At 42.6% G+C, this 16,705-nt stretch overlaps 1 protein-coding gene across 6 annotated transcripts in view; it reads left to right on the forward strand.

The window, feature by feature from the left end:
* Cep126 (centrosomal protein 126) overlaps positions 1 to 13,211 on the forward strand; it is a 29,386-nt gene extending 16,175 nt beyond the window's left edge. Inside the window, exons 7-11 of one of the 6 annotated variants that reach the window (XM_090319235.1) lie at positions 595 to 707; positions 1,252 to 1,327; positions 2,846 to 3,055; positions 4,457 to 4,521; positions 12,977 to 13,209. In XM_090319235.1, the coding sequence (XP_090175361.1) occupies positions 595 to 707; positions 1,252 to 1,327; positions 2,846 to 3,055; positions 4,457 to 4,521; positions 12,977 to 13,117 (605 nt within the window). In that variant the 3' untranslated portion in view covers positions 13,118 to 13,209. Of the gene's footprint in view, positions 1 to 594; positions 708 to 1,251; positions 1,328 to 2,845; positions 3,056 to 4,456; positions 4,522 to 5,938; positions 7,171 to 12,976 lie in introns of those variants that run through there. The other 5 variants (XM_090319236.1, XM_090319241.1, XM_090319237.1 and 2 more) reach the window with 5 other exon arrangements.
* The last annotated feature ends 3,494 nt before the right edge of the window (positions 13,212 to 16,705 follow it).

Consider the following 16,705-nt stretch of genomic DNA (forward strand, 5'->3'; position numbering starts at 1 on the left):
TCTGTCCCTGCTTTATTATTGATATCCTTATTCCTGCCTTTACCTTAAGTAATAAGCCCTGAAGAAGTGCTTACAGCCACCACCTCCTTTTCATGAGGACTTGTTTGGGCTCTATAATCGATGAAAAACCTGCTCGTGTGAGCACACATAAATTTCAGTCCCTGCACAAAGCTAAAGAGCATTAAGGAATTCTGATCCCACTGCCAGCCCTCACCTGGACCTTTGCCTGCTCCACACAACCACCTGATTCTGCACAGTGAGCCAGGGTTCATCACAGAGGGAAAGTTTCATTTTGCATTTTTCACCATAAATATAAATTGGAATTCAGATATTTGTACTTCCTCTACACTCAGTGACCTGTCCCAGGACCTCTGGAGGTCACTGCCTTAAACCATAAATCTTTCAAGAGCAAGAAGTTTTTTCAATTTTTTTTAAACTGTGCCCTGTATAGACTACAAAAAGAACTCAAATTTTTGTTGACCAAGTATATGAAATGTACAAAGTTTTCTGTGATGTTTGAAGGTGACTAGAAAGTTCTAATGGATAAGTATTCTGCTCAACTTGCATAGTTTTTACCCTGTGCTGGCATTTAAGGTTCTACTGTTACAAGAAGGAAACGAATTGTTGATAATAAACGGAGAAATCTTCTAGAGCAGAAGAGAAAAGTCCGTGGACATGTAGGACAGAAGTACAGTGAGCAAATGATTGTAAGTATGTTTTATTTTTCACAAATGGAAAATGAATTGAAAAGCAGAATGCTCTTCAAGTATTGGGCTCTTGCTAGCCACTGTTTACCAAAATGCAAGCGTGGATATGGCCTAACCACGATGGTCCCCCTTGGAGCACTCACTTGGAGTGCTTGTACATCTGTGCTGGGTTTTGTTTAGCCTCAATGAACAGTTACCAGAGCATGGCGGGGGCACACCTATAATCCCAGGCTAAGGCCTGAGGACCACATCCCTAAACCCTCTCGCAGCAGGGAGAAATATGCAAGACAACACTGCAATCTGAAATTTCTCATTGTACATAAAGTATTTTTAAACTATTCAGGTACCCTAGAAAAGCTTTAATCTAGTGGTAACTATTATCCTCCAAAAATAAAAAAGAAGAGCCAAGTCACATGAATAATGTAGTTTAATGTGAATAAAGTAGTTTAAAGTACAGAAAGCGATGAAAAGCTCTTATTGTTCATGTATATATCACAAATTTCAAATATGGAATTATATTGGTTGAATATTGTATTTGTTACAGAATTTAGGGCAAAATGTCCAACTAACTTCAAGTGAATCACAGCATACTAAAAGTAGTTCTCCTAACACAGAAGCAGGTATGTAATATTGAAGAAGGTAGGTTTTATTTAAATGTTCTCCTCAGAGCTTTGTTCGTAGGCATTGGTTATTATCATTATGTGATTGTGAAACCACCACTGGGACCTGAACTCTCCTCACTCCAGTATGTATGGTTTTTTTCCTGAAAAGTGTTATTCAGCTGGGTGCCTGCGGCTCACACCTGTAATCTTAGCTAATTAGGAGGCTGAGCTCTGAGGATCATGGTTGAAGCCCAGGCAGAAAAGTCTCCATGAGACTCCTATCTCCAGTAATCCACTCAAAAACCGGAAGTGACTCTGTGCCTCAAGTGGCAAGCCTTGAGCTGAAGAGCTCAGGGACAGTGCCCAGGCCCAGAGTTCGAGCCCCACCACCACCACTACCAACAAAAAAAGATGAGTACTCTACCACTTGAGCCACAGCTCTACTTCCTGTTTTCTGGCAGTTAATTGGAAATGAGTCCCACAGAATTTTTGTGCTCAGGCTGGTTTTGAAAGCAATCCTCAGATCTCAGCCTCCTGAATAGCTAGGATTACAGGCATGAGAGCCACCAGCAGTCTACTAGAGCACTAGTCTTAAGCACAGAGTCTCAGGAACAGCACCCAGGCCCTGAGTTCAAGCCCCACAACCAACCAAAAAATAAAGTATTATCAGGACTGGGAATGTGGCTTAGTGGTAGAGTACTTGCTCAGCATGCATCAAGCCCTGGGTCCAATTCCTTAGTACCACATAAACATAAAAAAATAGAAGTGGCATTGGGGCTCAAGTGGTGGAGTCCTAACTTTGAGAAAAGAAGCTCAAGGACAGTGCCCAGGCCCTGATTTCAAACCCCGGGATTGGCAAAAAACAAAAATCGAAAAGTATTATTCAAAATTCTTCCAGTGATAATGTGTTAATTTTAGGCACAATCAATTCGTATTTGTTTATGTGGTAGGCAAATGGTATTATTACTGAATTAGACTTTGATATATATATATATATATATTTTTTTTTTTTTTTTGCCAGTCCTGGGGCTTGAACTCTGGGCCTGGGCACTGTCCTTGGACACTTTTTGCTCATGACTAGTACTCTTACCACTTGAGCCATAGCACCACTTCTGGCTTTTTCTGTGTATGTGCTACCAAGGAATCAAATCCAGGGCTTTGTGCATACTAGACAAGTACTCTACCATTAGGCCTGGTTCCTGGCCTGGTATTCTTTTTATTAACGATACGTTTAAATTTTCATGTATTTTTGGTGAATTGACTCTTCATATTCTTTTTCCCTATATAGTACATTTTTGCTATTTTTTTCCGATTTCTGCAGATTACTGAAACACTTGTTGCAATTTTTTACTATTTTACTTGTTTTGCTACTTTATTTTTTTACTATTTACTATTAGTAAATTTATTTTACTATTAGTTCAATTCCACTTCTGGTATATATGTATTTTTCTGTGTGTATTCACAGGTAAGCATATTATAAGGGCTGATCCCAAGACAAGAAGAGATCAAAGAATAATTGATGGCAAGTTTCTGTAGTTTCAGATAGTACCTTCGAGTTTTTGATGGCTGAAAATCTAGTGAAAGCTTCATTGCCTGAGGATGAAATTCTTACTGTCTTGAATAGCAAGCAGCTACAGACACCAAGCCTGGCTTTAAGTCAAACCCAGCAATCCACTGTCTCTGCACTGTCTGCTGAAGAGCAGAAGATCCTGCACTCCCTTGAGCATCTCGATGAAAGGCTGCAATGTGAGTGTGGAGCAGCGTCTTCTGCAACCAGTGTGATATAGCATTAGTGCTCAGGCCGTCTCAGTGTAAAAATCCCATGGCATCTATCATGCTTCACAGGGCACACTGCCCACACCCTTAATACTGACTAGGGGCATGGCTGAGATCAGAGGATCACTGCCAACCAAGACAGGAAAGGGCCTGGCGCAGTGGCTCAGGCCTGTAATCCTAGCTACTCAGGAGGCTGAGATCTGAGGACCCAGGTTCAGAGGCAGCCTGGCACTGAAGTCCAGGAAACTCTTATCTCCAATTAACCACCAGAAAAACCAGAAGTGGTGCTGTGGCTCAAGGGGAAGGGTGGTAGCCTTGAGCTAAAGAGCTCAGGAACAGTCCAGGCCCAGAATTAAAGTCCCACAACCGACAAAAAAAAAAGGGCAGGAAAGGCCATGAGACTCTTATCTCTAATTAATCACCAAAAAAACAGAAATGGGAAGTATGGCTCAAGTAGTAGACCATCAGTCTTGAGCAAATAAAGCTCAGGGACAGGGTCTAGGCTCTGAGTTCCAGCCCCAGTGGGGGTACCAAAAAAATTTAGGCTATCCAACTCAAGTTAATAACTTGGAGAATTTTTTCTTTTCTATTAGACATTTCTAGTAGTTTTCTGCTGTTGCTTTGCTTGAGGTTTCTGTGTGTAAGTAATAGTGCCTAGGGCCTTTTACTTGCTACACGGGTCCTTTACCACATGAGCCATTCCCCATCCCTTTTATTTTTCAGTTTTGTGATAGGGTATGTGGTTTTTAACTGGTGTTCACTCCACCCAGCATACATGCTTTGTATGAAAGATTCTGCCTGAATTGTTTTCTTTCATATTCTTCTCTATTCCTTATTATGTGGACTTAATAGCCTCAAATTAGTTGTTTTATGCCTCAATAGTTAAGTAAACATCTCTCTTTTGCTTAGGTGTTTTAAGGATGAAATTTACTTTTTTTAAGATAAAAAGAGGAAAGCACAATATTTGAACTAATGATTACTGTAAAATAGTAAAAGTAGTAGGAATTCTCAATTTTGTCAACCCAAATTTTGTGTGACTCTTTCTAGTCAAGTTACTTTTATTGGACTGAAATGTGGCTTATGTGGTAGAAAAAGTACTACTAAAAATAAATACTCACAAAGATTCCCTTCTTGAATACTTGTTTATTGAACATGCCATTTGAAATATGATGTAAAAATCAATGTTAGTAAATTCTTTAATAATAAATAAATATTCTATTTTTGGACCTAATTTAAGTATAGGCTATAGTCAAAAGAAAATTAGTCTTGCTCAGTTTTAAATAATTTACATATAAGACCTTAACATTGTTTTCTTTTAGTCAGTCTTTTTAAGTAACTGCAATTTTCTTGTTTTATGGTACAATTTTTCAGATGTACAAGAAATCATTTTCAGAAATCCATCTATTCAAAATACTTTACAATTAATACCAGCTCTGGTAAGTACTTAAGGAAACTCTTTTTGTCTGTTTAGATAATAGCATGATGTGGTGCATCAATAAAGGTAAGAACTTTCTTAACTTTTGTTTTTAATGGGTAAGAACTCTTTGTTGATGTTGATGTTCAAGACTTTTAGACAGGTAACCTATGTGGAAACGCCCAGGAAGATGACATTGGAAATGACACCTGGCCTGCCCTCTACCCCCTCCCACCCATACCTTGGAAAGTTCAAGATAAACTAAACATAGCTATCTGGAATCTAGTTAAGATGCACGTGTAAATAAAAACAGTCCCTGCAGGCTAACAAAGAGGAAGACACAGGGGTTGGGGGTTGGGGGTGGCTAGTAGGCCTGTGTGACTGCAACATGAGGCATGGTTTCCCCATGCAGAGGGAGTCACTTTATTTTCTCAGATCTCAGAGCTGCTCGCTGACAGCTGGGATTTACACATTCCCCTTTCCCCACAAAATCTGCCCTATGCTATCATCCTTATTTTAATCACCAAATTTCCAGATTACCAAATTACCAAATGTACCTCACATCCATCTGCTCCTGGTAGTGTCCTGCACTAGGGATTTTGGAAGTGAGGGTGTGGCTCAAGAGCTCTGAGTGGAGAGGGATGAGCCCCACAGTCCAGAGAGCTGCAACCTCAAGGCTCTGCCATTGCTCAGATCACAATTCTCAGTACACAGAATTTTCATTTCACACAGGTTTTTTTGTTTGTTTGGTTTGGGTCAGTTGTGGAGCTTGAACTCTGGGTCTGAGCACTATCCCAGAGCTCTTCAGCTCAAGGATAGTGCTCTACCACTTTGAGCCACAGCACCACTTCCAGTTTTCTGATGGTTAACTAGAGATAAGAGTCTCACAGACTTCGGGCCCAGGCTGGCTTTGAATAGTAATCCTTAGATCTCAGCCTCTTGACTAGGTAGATTACAGGCATGAGCCCAGCAGAAGTTCATTTTTATATAAAATAAATGTAATGAATTTTTACCAGTTGCCCTCCCATTAACTTAGTTCTTCAGTCTAAAATAAGCCAGAAGGTTGTACAATTTCCAAAGGCTTCCCTGACAAATAAAATTATTCCACTTCTACTGTTTCCACAATAGTTGATAGAAATCTCTTAGGTGTTGCCAAGTAGCAAGGAGTAAAGATGAGAATGGATTGTTGATATGATGCCTTATCTCAACAAAGCTGAGGACTAACAGATTCATGAAACATGATGCTGCACACCTATAATCTCAGCACTCAGGAAGCAAAGGCAGAAGGACTGAGAATTTCAAAATGGCTACATAGCAAAGCCCTATCCCCCCAAAACGTTTATGATTTCTGTCTTACTAAAACTATAACTCATAAGGCAATTCACTTATTAAAGTCTGTAAAGATTATAGTAAAGGAGTATTCTGGAACTGTTTTACAGAACAGCCAGCCAAGGGGCCCTCCATCTCCTGATGTTGGATCCAGATTACAAAGAAAATGCTGATGAAGTATGAAATAACTGTATTTAATTCAATCATTATGTTTGAGAATTTCCTGTAAATATATATTTCTGCATTTGTTAATGATTTAGAACACAATCTATAAAAATAATATAGGAAATGGAGATAAATTGGCTAGTTTACATTTATGCCACAAATTATACTTTATTATGTATTTTATTGATACATTTTTAAATGAATGGAAATACATTGCTTTCAGCAAGCATGCTGCTATATAAATTCATTATATTTAAAAAAGAAAGAGGCTATTTTGTTATTCAAATTATGTATTAGTTGTAGTGGCAAAGCCTTGTTTCCTGAAATTCCTAATAAATTCTATTAAATTTTTGTGCAGTGGTATATGATTAATAATATCCCACATAAATAACAGCTGTTCCAGCATTTTTAGGATCTGCACACTTCATGTTACAAAGTAGTCATGTTATCAACTCTGCATGTTAGGCAGTTAGTATTACCACTTTATCCAGGGTTAATTCATCTTTACAAAGCTGACCACACTTAAAAAAAAAAAAAAACTCATTGGGTTGGGATGTAGCTCAGTGGCAAACGCTTGTGTAGCAAGTGCAACGTCCTGGGTTCGATCCCCAGTACCAAAAAAGAAAAGACAAAAAAATACAGTTAAAACAACAACAACAAAACTCAAAGGAGTAGCACTGTGGTTCATGTAATAGAGTGCTAGTCTTGAGCTGAAGAGCTCAGGGACAGTGGCACAGGCCCAGAGTTTAAGCCCCAAGACCAGAAAAAAAAAATAAAAATAAAATTACAGGGCTTTGAGTGTGACCTTGTGATGGAGTGCTTGCCTAGCATGCATGAAGCCCTGGGTACCATATACAGAGAAAAAGCCAGAGTGATACTACGGCTCAAATGATAGAGCTTTAGCCTTGAGGAAGCCCAAGGATAATGCCCAGGCCATGGATTCAAGCCCCTGGACTGGCAAAAATAAAAACAACAAAACACACAAAGGGACTGAGTGTGATGCCCATAAAAATGAACTGTAAGCTGGGCACAATGGAAAAAGCCCACTTGGGAAAACATTTTTATAGAAGCTCACTTTTCAAGACATGCAGGCAAAGCCGAAACTTGTATGACTTTAATGGGTGTATCATAACATTATTGACCCATACATTTTTTAGTTTCCCTCCACCGTTTCTATGCCTAGATTATTTCTAGCTAATTTTTTTTTTGCCAGTCCTGGGCTTGAACTCAGGGCCTGAGCCCTGTCCTTGGACTTTCTCAAGGCTAGAGCTCTACCACTGGAGCCTCAGCACCACTTCCGGCTTTTTCTATGTATGTGGTACTGAGGAATCGAACCCGGGTCTTTGTACATGCTAGGCAAGCACTTTAACCACTGGGCCAAACTTCTGGCCCCTAGCTAAATTTCTTACACTAAGTGGGAATGAAGATGGCCAGAGTGAAAGTCCATCATATCAAACCATCTTTAACACCTCCCTTCTGCTGTGGGGAAAAAATGTGCTGTTCCTATGGCTGAGTCATCCCTGCTTACCTAACACTCCTTTAGTATCTACACACATGCTATATCTGAGCCACAGGGGCTCCACCCCCATTTCAGCATCCCGGTACACGGTGCATGCTCGCTCTCTCTCTCTTTCTCTCCCTCTCTCTCTCTCTCTCTCTCTCTCTCTCTCTCTCTCTCTCTCTCTCTCTCTCTCCTCTCTCTCTCTCTCTCTCTCTCTCTCTCTCTCTCTCTCTCTCTCTCTCTCTCTCTCTCTCTCTCTCCCCTCTCTCTCTCTCCTCTCTCTCTCTCCCTCCTTCCCTCCCTCCCTCCCTCCCTCCCAGTCCTGGGCTTGAACTCAGGGCCTAGAGACACAGCACCTGGCCCTTTTCTTTCTTTGGGGGAGGCGATGGTCAAGGGGCTTGAACTCTGGGCTCGGGCGCTCTCCCCGAGCTCTTCACTTCCCATTATTTAGTGATTAACTAGTTAACTAAAGATATGCGTCTCATGCTCAGGCTGGCTTTGAACCACAATCCTCAGATCTCAGTCTCCTGAGTAGCTAGGATTACAGGTGTGTGTGAGTCACCGTGCCCAGCTGGGTACACTCTTTTATGTCCTGTTCAGGTTGGTCTTCCTCCATTTTTTTAAATCATAATCTCCTCTACCACTTCCTCTAAAATTAAGTCCTTTGTACTGTGAACTGAATTTACCTGTGTGCATAGATTTCTTTTCTCCTAGATCAAGAATTCCTAATACACACACACACACACACACACACACACACACACACACACACACGCAGAACTCCAAGTGGGTCCTCATGATGAGACCACAGCAGAGACATGTGCATAGGGAGAGACTCTGCCTGGCCTGTATTGTGCCCAGCCTAGTGTTGGGCCCCAGGACACACCTCTGTCTCAGACGGCAGACTCCTGTGGCTGGGAGACACTGGGATGACCCAGCTGAGGGCACCTTCAGCAGCCAAGGGACTGCCCTCACCTGGACCTTCAGTCCAGTATCACTAGCACTACCACCTCAGCTTCAAATGGCATAACATATTTGGGTGTAAAACAAGATAATAAGCCAGGGAAATCTTAGGGTGGGTAGATTTTTAACTGCCCCCATCTGCAAAGACACGCAGCATCAGTCCATCCTGATTCTGTGCCAGTGCTCATCGGGCTGGTTGCTGTGGTCTTGGTCTGAGTCCACCTCAGCAATCAGCAGTTGATAGCAACCTGAGCCTTGGTCCCATCCCAGAGCAGCGCTGATCTGGATAGGTTGTGAGTTGAGGGTGTTGTCCAGGGCAGCAGCACTAGTGACTGTGGGCATGACGGGTAAGCCTGTGGCTGGCCCATTCACAAGGACCGCCCAAAGCAGTCAGAAGAGTGTCTGACTACAAGTTCATACGTAGATGTGACGTCTGAGAGATTTCTGAGAACAGACTACACTTCATAGATTACTCTGAACATACCAGCTGATGCTTAGAGACAGATTTGGGCTCGGATTGCCCTCTAGTGCATAAATTGTGACAACACAACACCAAACTCATTGAAACTTGGATGCCATTCAGCTAAAATAGGGCAGTACAGGATCAGGAGGGGGAAATGAGCAGTTTAGAATTGTTGGGACAAGCCCTGGAGTTTGGCCTAGTGGTAGAGTGCTTGCCTAGCATGCACAAAGACCAGGGTTCGATTCCTTGGTACCACATACTTAGAAAAAGCCAGAAGTGGTGCTAAGGCTCAAGTGGTAGAGTTCTAGCCTTGAGAAAAATCCAAGGACAGTTCTCTGACCCTGAGCTTGAGCCCAGGACTGGCACAAAAAAAAAAAAAATTGTTGGGACAAGCCAGAGGTGGTGGCTTATGCCTGTAATCCTAGCTACTCAGGAGGCTAAGGATCCCAGTTCAAAACCAGCCCAGGCACCAAATGTCTATGAGACTCTTATCTCCAATTAACCACTAGAAAACCAGAAGTGGCTCAGTGCCTCAAGGGGTAGGGTGGTAGCCTTGAGCTGAAGAGCTCGGGGACAGTGCCCAAACCCGGAGTTCAAGCCCTAAGACCCACCAAAAAAAACAAACAAAAACAGTTGTTGGGACAAACAAAGCCAGATTAAAGACTGGAATGAATACCTAAAACTTCAATGCCAACATGACATTACATGCCAAACATCAAGAGCTCAGAGTAGCCGGGCGAGGTGGGTCACGTCTCTCATCCTAGCTACTCAGGAGGCTGAGATCTGAGGATCAAGCTTCAAAGCCAGCCTGGGCACACAAGGACCTGAGACTCTTATCTCCACTTAACCTCTAGAAAATGGGAAGTGGGGCTTGGCTCAAGGGTAGGGAAGTAGCCTTGAGCTGAAGAGGTCAGGGACTGCACTCGGGCTGAGTTCAAGCCACCAAAAAAACCAAACAAGTTGTCAATAAAATAATGATAATATTAGATTGTAGCCTGAAGAATAAAATAGTGTAGCAAATGTAAACAAATGATTAAACAGGTAGTGGTTAAACAGATAGAGGGTAGGGAAGCATTTTTTCTTTTTGCATTGCTGGGATGAAATGGGCGTCAAGTGCTGATTTTTGTTAACTGAAACAGTTGGGTGAGATGTCAACAGGCACAGCAGGACAGCACTTTAATTACTTTTGTATAAACTGACAATTATAAAAATTACCAGAATGTTTTAAATATATTGTCACAAGTCCCAATTTTTGAACCAGGAAAAAAAAAGTCCCTACTATTACATAAAACCATACTCTTACTGGTTTGTTTAAAACAAATTAAGCCCGTTTAGTACCTAGGGCATTTGATGTGATATGCCAAAATGCTTGTAGCCACATTCCAAACCCAGCATCCAAGATAGTCTCTCTGTGTCCAGCGTGGCCGGCCCCAGAGCATGAGAAATGGGCACCTCTTGGGGCAGCATCCACAAGCCAGCCCCCAAGCTGGAATGAAAACATTCCTCATTTACTGGGGAAAACACCAACTAATTCTAGATATTTTCAAGAGAAAAAAGCATAACCTAGGGTGAAGTGCTTTTTGAACTGAAGATCTTTAAATAACAGTTAACATTTCTCAACAGCTTACAATACACTATCTATGGGATCTGGTCTAATTCCCCTAGCAACCCCAGGAGGCTATTTATTGTTGTGTCTATATTTAAAATGTGTAACACTATTGAGTAATGGGCCCAAGGTCAGGAAACTGGGAAAAGATCTATCCAGAAATTAAACAAAAGTCTGACTTAAGAGCCAGCTTAATCCAAAGAATGTATAACCAGGTCTGTCTACAAAGCAGAATTTTTAAATTGTTGCAAGTATGGGCTTATTTACAAGATTTAGACCTTGCTAAAATATTGTTTAACTTTTTATAAACATGACTAAGTGGACATAGAACATAAATTTGTATCAACAAATGCATGGACTATTCAGATGGCTAATTGTTTAATTTGCTCCTTGTGTACTTAAGACATGTGGAGACTTGACTCTAAATCCTTTAAACCTTTGTCCATGATAAGTGGAAGGTACTAGCATCCTGTCTCCTCAATCCTGAAGGTTTCCAGGTCTTACTACTGCCAATGACAGCCCCTCACCTCCAGGGCTGAGCAAATACTGCTGGTGGAAGGAGAGAAGGGCAGGATGAATTTAATTTAGCCTTAGCCATTGTATTTCTAAAGTAATTACCTTCCAACTGTTAGCAAACCTAAATGTCAGGTTTTCAAGGTCAGGCAAAGGATTGGATGCTTGGTCCTCAGTTGGCAGTGCTGCTTTAAGAGAAAGAAACTTAGGGAGCCCTAGTTTAAAGAAGTGAGTCAGACTGGGAACGTGCCTTAGTGGAGTGCTTGTCTAGCATGCATGAAGCCGTGGGTTCAATTCCTCAGTACCACATAAACAGCAAAGGCCGGAAGTGGCACTGTGGCTCAAGTAGTAGAGCACTAGCCTTGAGTAAAAGAAGCTCACAGACAGTGCCCAGGCCCTGAGTTCAAGTTCCAAGACTGGAGGAGGAGAAGGAGAGTCCCTCTCCTCCCTCCCTTCTCTCCCTCCTTCCCTCCCTCTTCCTGGCCACCATGATGGGAGTCGCTCTGCTCCACACACACCCCCCACCATTATGGCTGAAACCTTTGAAACTGTGAAAAGTGATATATGCAACCACTTGGAGTAGGGCTGGACTCAGCCCAAAGAGCAGGAATGGAGTGGATTTAACCTTTGTCCAGTCCATCAAGGTACTGAGGTCTTGAGATGTATGTATGGGTTCACTAAAGAGACACGAGGAACTTTCCAGAAGCAAAGGGCACCCATAAGGCAGCTCTCCACAGCTCAAAGAGCCATGACAGCTCAGGACCACGTTGGGGAAGAGCAGGATTGGAGGCTGGAAAGGCAAGCCCAGACAACACCTGTAACTTGTTATCCATTGTCTTCCTAGTCCTCTCTCAGCACCAGGGGTCTGGGTGCTCCCCTGAGCTCTTTTGCTCAAGACTAGCTAGCATTCTACCACCTTTACCCACTGAGCTGCTTCCCATTTCCTGGAGATCAAATGGAGATAAGCATCTCAGGGACTTTACTGCCTAGGCTGGCATTGAACCGCAGTCCCAGATCTCAGTCTCCTGAGCAGGTAGGATTGGAGGCAAGAGCCACCAGCGCCCAGCTTAACTTAAATGTAATGTGGAGAAATAGGACGGTAGCCTTGAGCTGAAGAGCTGTCAGGTACTGTGCCCAGGCCCAGAGTTTAAGCCCAAAGACACACACACACACACACACACACACACACACACACACACACACACACACACGTGTAAATGTGGCATATATCAAAATTAGGTAAATTTGTATTTAAACTGTTCAGTACAAAGCACATCTTCCCACACTAGTGGCTTTCCCTCCTTCCTCTCCCAGTTGTTTGATTTGATTTGGTTTGGTTTGTACAATGCAGGAGGCTCTTAAGTGCTGGGATTACAGAAATATATAGGTTTCGTTGTTGTTGTTTGTTTGTGGATCATAAGGCTTGAACTCTGGGCCAGGTGCTGTCCTTGAGCTCTTCAGCTCAAGGCTACCACCCTACCACTTGAGCCACAGGGTCACTTCTGGTTTTCTGGTTGTTAATTGGAGATAAGAGTCTCGACTTTTTAGTGTCCAGGCTGGCTTTGAACCGTGATCCTCAGATCTCAGCCTCCTGAGTAGCTAGGATTACAGGCATGAGCCACCACACCCAGCTAAAATTTTCTGTTTTATATTCCAATTACCACTGTTCAAATTTCAAATAGTCAAAAGTGAGGGATTTAGAAAACACATAGATGTGTTTCTTCAAGACTAAAGATTATAATAAAAATGCTATCACCAAAGCTATTCCATTAACAGAGAAGTTGGGCTCTTTTCTCTTTGGCTTGAGAAAAAAACAAAGACTAAATGGGATTTTTAAAGAACAACTATTAAAAGCCATTGGCTTACAAGCAGAGGCCAAATATCTAGGAGGATCTTGTTGATCTTTTGCACAACATATTCCATTGTTATCTGTTTAGATTGCCTTCCAGATGTGCATACGACCTGGGCTAAGACTTCAGCTAGCTTTTCCCCAAATGGATTGGAAAGTAAAAATATCAAAGACAAAGAGACGCTATCAGAACATCACAAGAAAAGACTTGGAAAGCGTGTATGGCTAGGGAGCCAAGAGAACCCTCCTTCCAAATAAATCATGAGCCAAACGGTGCCTTTTAAATGGAAGAGAATGAAATCAGCCCTTTTAGTACAGCCAACGCATTGCTTTTTGGTTTATTTTCATGGGAGACCAGCTAGAAATTATGAGATTTCATTGATGATGTTACTTCTTTCTTCATGTTTGAGTCAATTTTATACATCCAATGTAAGCAAACAGTAATTTCCTCCCAGAAATGTCTGCTAGAAATCCTAATGTTTCCCTCTCTGCCTCCTCCCTCCCCCTGGACTACCCCCAACCTCCCTCCCTCCCTCCTTTCTTGCTACCCACCACCACCACCGCTATTAAGAACCAGAGCCAGGACTTACACTGGCTGCTCACACTCTACCATACATACCAGCTCCTCCTCCACCAGCACCTAAGTACCTCTTGTAAGTTTCAAATAATTCACTATCTTTATCTTTCACCACTGGTACCTAAACAAGCATCAAGTAAAAATACTTGAAAAATATTTTTAAAATATTTAATGGAGATAAAAAGAAAACCAAAAAAGGGATTATTCTAATTGATAGGGTATTCAAGCACTGTATTGCTGGCATTGAAAAGCAGAAACATATGTATGCCTTCTAAACCCAACTAAAACATCCACCTCCTAAGTATTTTTCTTGTTGTAAGCCAGAAAGTCTATAGCAATATTTTTAAAATCTTAACTATTCTGTATATTTTTTGGCCTTTTTTTTTTTTTTTTTTTTTGTCCATCGTGAACTCTGGGCCTGGGCCCTGTCCCTGAGCACTTCAGCTCATGGCTACAGCACCACTTCCATTTTTCTGGTGATTAATTGGAGATAAGGGTGTCGTGGACTGGAGTGCCCAGGCTAGCTTTGAACTGCAATCCTCAGATCTCAGCTCCTCAGTAGCTAGGATTACAGGTGTGAGCCACCACACCCAGTTCTATGTCTATTCTTATTTAAAATAATTTCAAATGTTCCTATTGGGGTATATCCCAATGGCGGCCATCTTGAAAACATAATTCTATAGACCCTGAGTTCAAGCCCAACTGACAAAAAAAAAAAAATAGTTCTGCAACAGCTTAAAACCAAATGATGGCTGTGGCAAGTGAAATCTTACCTAGTTTCTTATAGGTAACATTAGAGCTGCTCTTACTGAAGTGCAGAGAAAGCCATACTCCCATCACCATCCAGAAGAAACCCTGTGACACTCCAAATTAAATGACCAGGCAGTGTAAGGAGCCAAGACGAATGTAAAAACCAGAGAGTCAAGGAACCACTGATCCATGAATCACCAGGAGGTGGCTAGTCCAGTTTTTTTATTTTGTCTCCTTGTAGAAGGTAGCTGGATGAGGCGGCCTTGCTGGTACTAGTGGGATTGGTGTTTGACAGGAAGGCAAGGCATATACATTAGAAGCAAAGATGAACAGTGTCACCTCTATTTCCCCCATTAACAGGAGCCCTCTAGACTATGAATAAACATCCTATTATTATGCTATTAATAGTAATCCTGAGTTTTATTTATATATTTTTATTATCTTTAAATAATTGTACAAAGGAATCGCCATTTGACAAAGCAGTTTATGAATACAAAAGATCTTTCCTGATAAAAGCCACCCCTTAATAGTGAGTTTTAGAAACTGGAAAAAAAAACCCCAAACATGGAAAATGTTTAGAACATTGCTCAAAAATACCAGTTACCATAACATGAGCATCATCTACTTGCCATGTGTCTGTGCTCTCGGTCAAGCCGCGGGCCAGCTCCTGGTGTGGCGTACAGAAATCTTGGTACTTTGAATGGACCCAAGGTAAAAACATGGAATTCATAACATCACCTTTAAAATTTATTTCAAACTGCATAAGGTGTGCCCTCTGTTAACTGCCTTCTTTAGAACCAGCATCTGCTGTTTCCTGTAGTCCAAGGCTCTGAGGTGCTTTGTCTAGCCTGGGTCAAGAGCGGACAGACAACGATCCCAGATGCTGGGTAGACTTGTGTCCCAGTAATAGTGGCACAGGAGGAGCACCGACGAGGCTGGGCAGCTGATGAAATCTCCTCAGGTGTGACTAGGGAGAAGCCACCCAGCTCTGCCTTGAAATGACTTTTGAGGGTCTCTATCTCCTGGCAGGAACTTGAAAATCTCCTTTTTGGGAGTGGAGGCCCAGATGTACTGAGAAATATGCTGGGGTTATGGATGAACTGCTGGCAGAATTCCAGAGGAGTCTCAGCAGGAGAGAAAAAAATGGGCCACGTGAGAGGAACCGGCCTGGGTATAACTGGCTGGAACAAGTTTGCAGATCTCCGGGGGCCTCAAAAGGAAGTCAGATGCTTTCCCTGTGAAGGCCACCTCTTCTACAGAAAATAGGAACAGTGGATGCAGGACTTACTGTATAGTCTAGTATTATCTCATGTACAGTGTGTGCTATACAAATAGCATTCTTACATAGTTTTATGTTACCTAATTATACATCAAGAAGCTCTTTTCAGGCCACTCATATATTTTATCAAATTTTTCACTCACAAATAATTTACTTGAGCATATACTATGTGTTAGGTGCTCTCCTAGGATACAGATTATAAATTATTCAGGGCAAGCATGGTGAGGTGCATGCCTGCAATCCCAGATACATGAGAGGCAGACCCAAGGCAGAAACACAGAGCTTCAGGTTCGAGCGTATAGCTCACTCACTTGGCAGAGCTTCATCTGAGGAGAGAGCTAGCATTGGATGTGGGGGCCAGTGCAGGATCCTTGCTGGTCTGCTCCCATATCTCAAGGCAAGATGGTTCTGTGGGCTTTGCAAGTGTCTGGAGGCTCATCAGAGAACAGTTTGAAACCCCATAAGAAAACCACAGAGTGAATGACATAAAACAGGGAAGAAAACGTGCCAAGCCACTGTGTGCCATGATGGGAAATGCATTACTTTGTTGGCCAGGGATGGCAGGGCAGAGAGAGGGTGAGCGCCATTAGTTGGGGGAGGAAGGTCAGGACAAGGGCAGATGGCTGCCCAGGTGTGGGAAATGGAAGCGCTCCGACTGGAAAGTCCAGTTTGCACCCTGTGCAAGTTTCCCGGTGTGCGCTGGTTCAGGACAGAGATGGGGCCGGGCTCCGGAAGCCTGCCCCCCTAAGGGAACCAACAAGGAGGATAAAGAGCAGGACAGAGGACAACGTTTGAGGCGAGGCTGCAGAGAGCCACGGTGGTCACCTGGGCTGTGGGTCTCTGCACACAGGAGGGCTCTGAGAGGCACCAATGCCTCCATATCACGTTCTTGCAGTGGCTCAGATAGTTGTCCAAACCATTTCCTACCACCCGCCGCCAGCCCAGCTCCCTGGTACATCCTAGATACGCATTCACCAACCCTCCGGGGACTGTGAGTTCACAGACTGTCACTTCTACGGAACATTTTTCCCTTCTAAATTTCAAGCCGTGTGTCTATGGTTCTCAATGAGAAGCTCAACCTTCTACTAGAGTTGTGGGGTTTTTTTTTTGTTGTTTTTTTTTTAAATAGTGGAATTGAGATTTGAATTTGCAACCTCCAGCTGGCTCGGCAGGCCCTGTACCATTTGAGCCATGCCCCTGCCCTGTATTTT

Source organism: Megascapheus bottae, chromosome 27, assembly GCF_031878675.1.
Source record: "Megascapheus bottae isolate mThoBot1 chromosome 27, mThoBot2.hap1, whole genome shotgun sequence".
In the NCBI taxonomy this organism is placed as follows: Eukaryota; Metazoa; Chordata; class Mammalia; order Rodentia; family Geomyidae; genus Megascapheus; species Megascapheus bottae.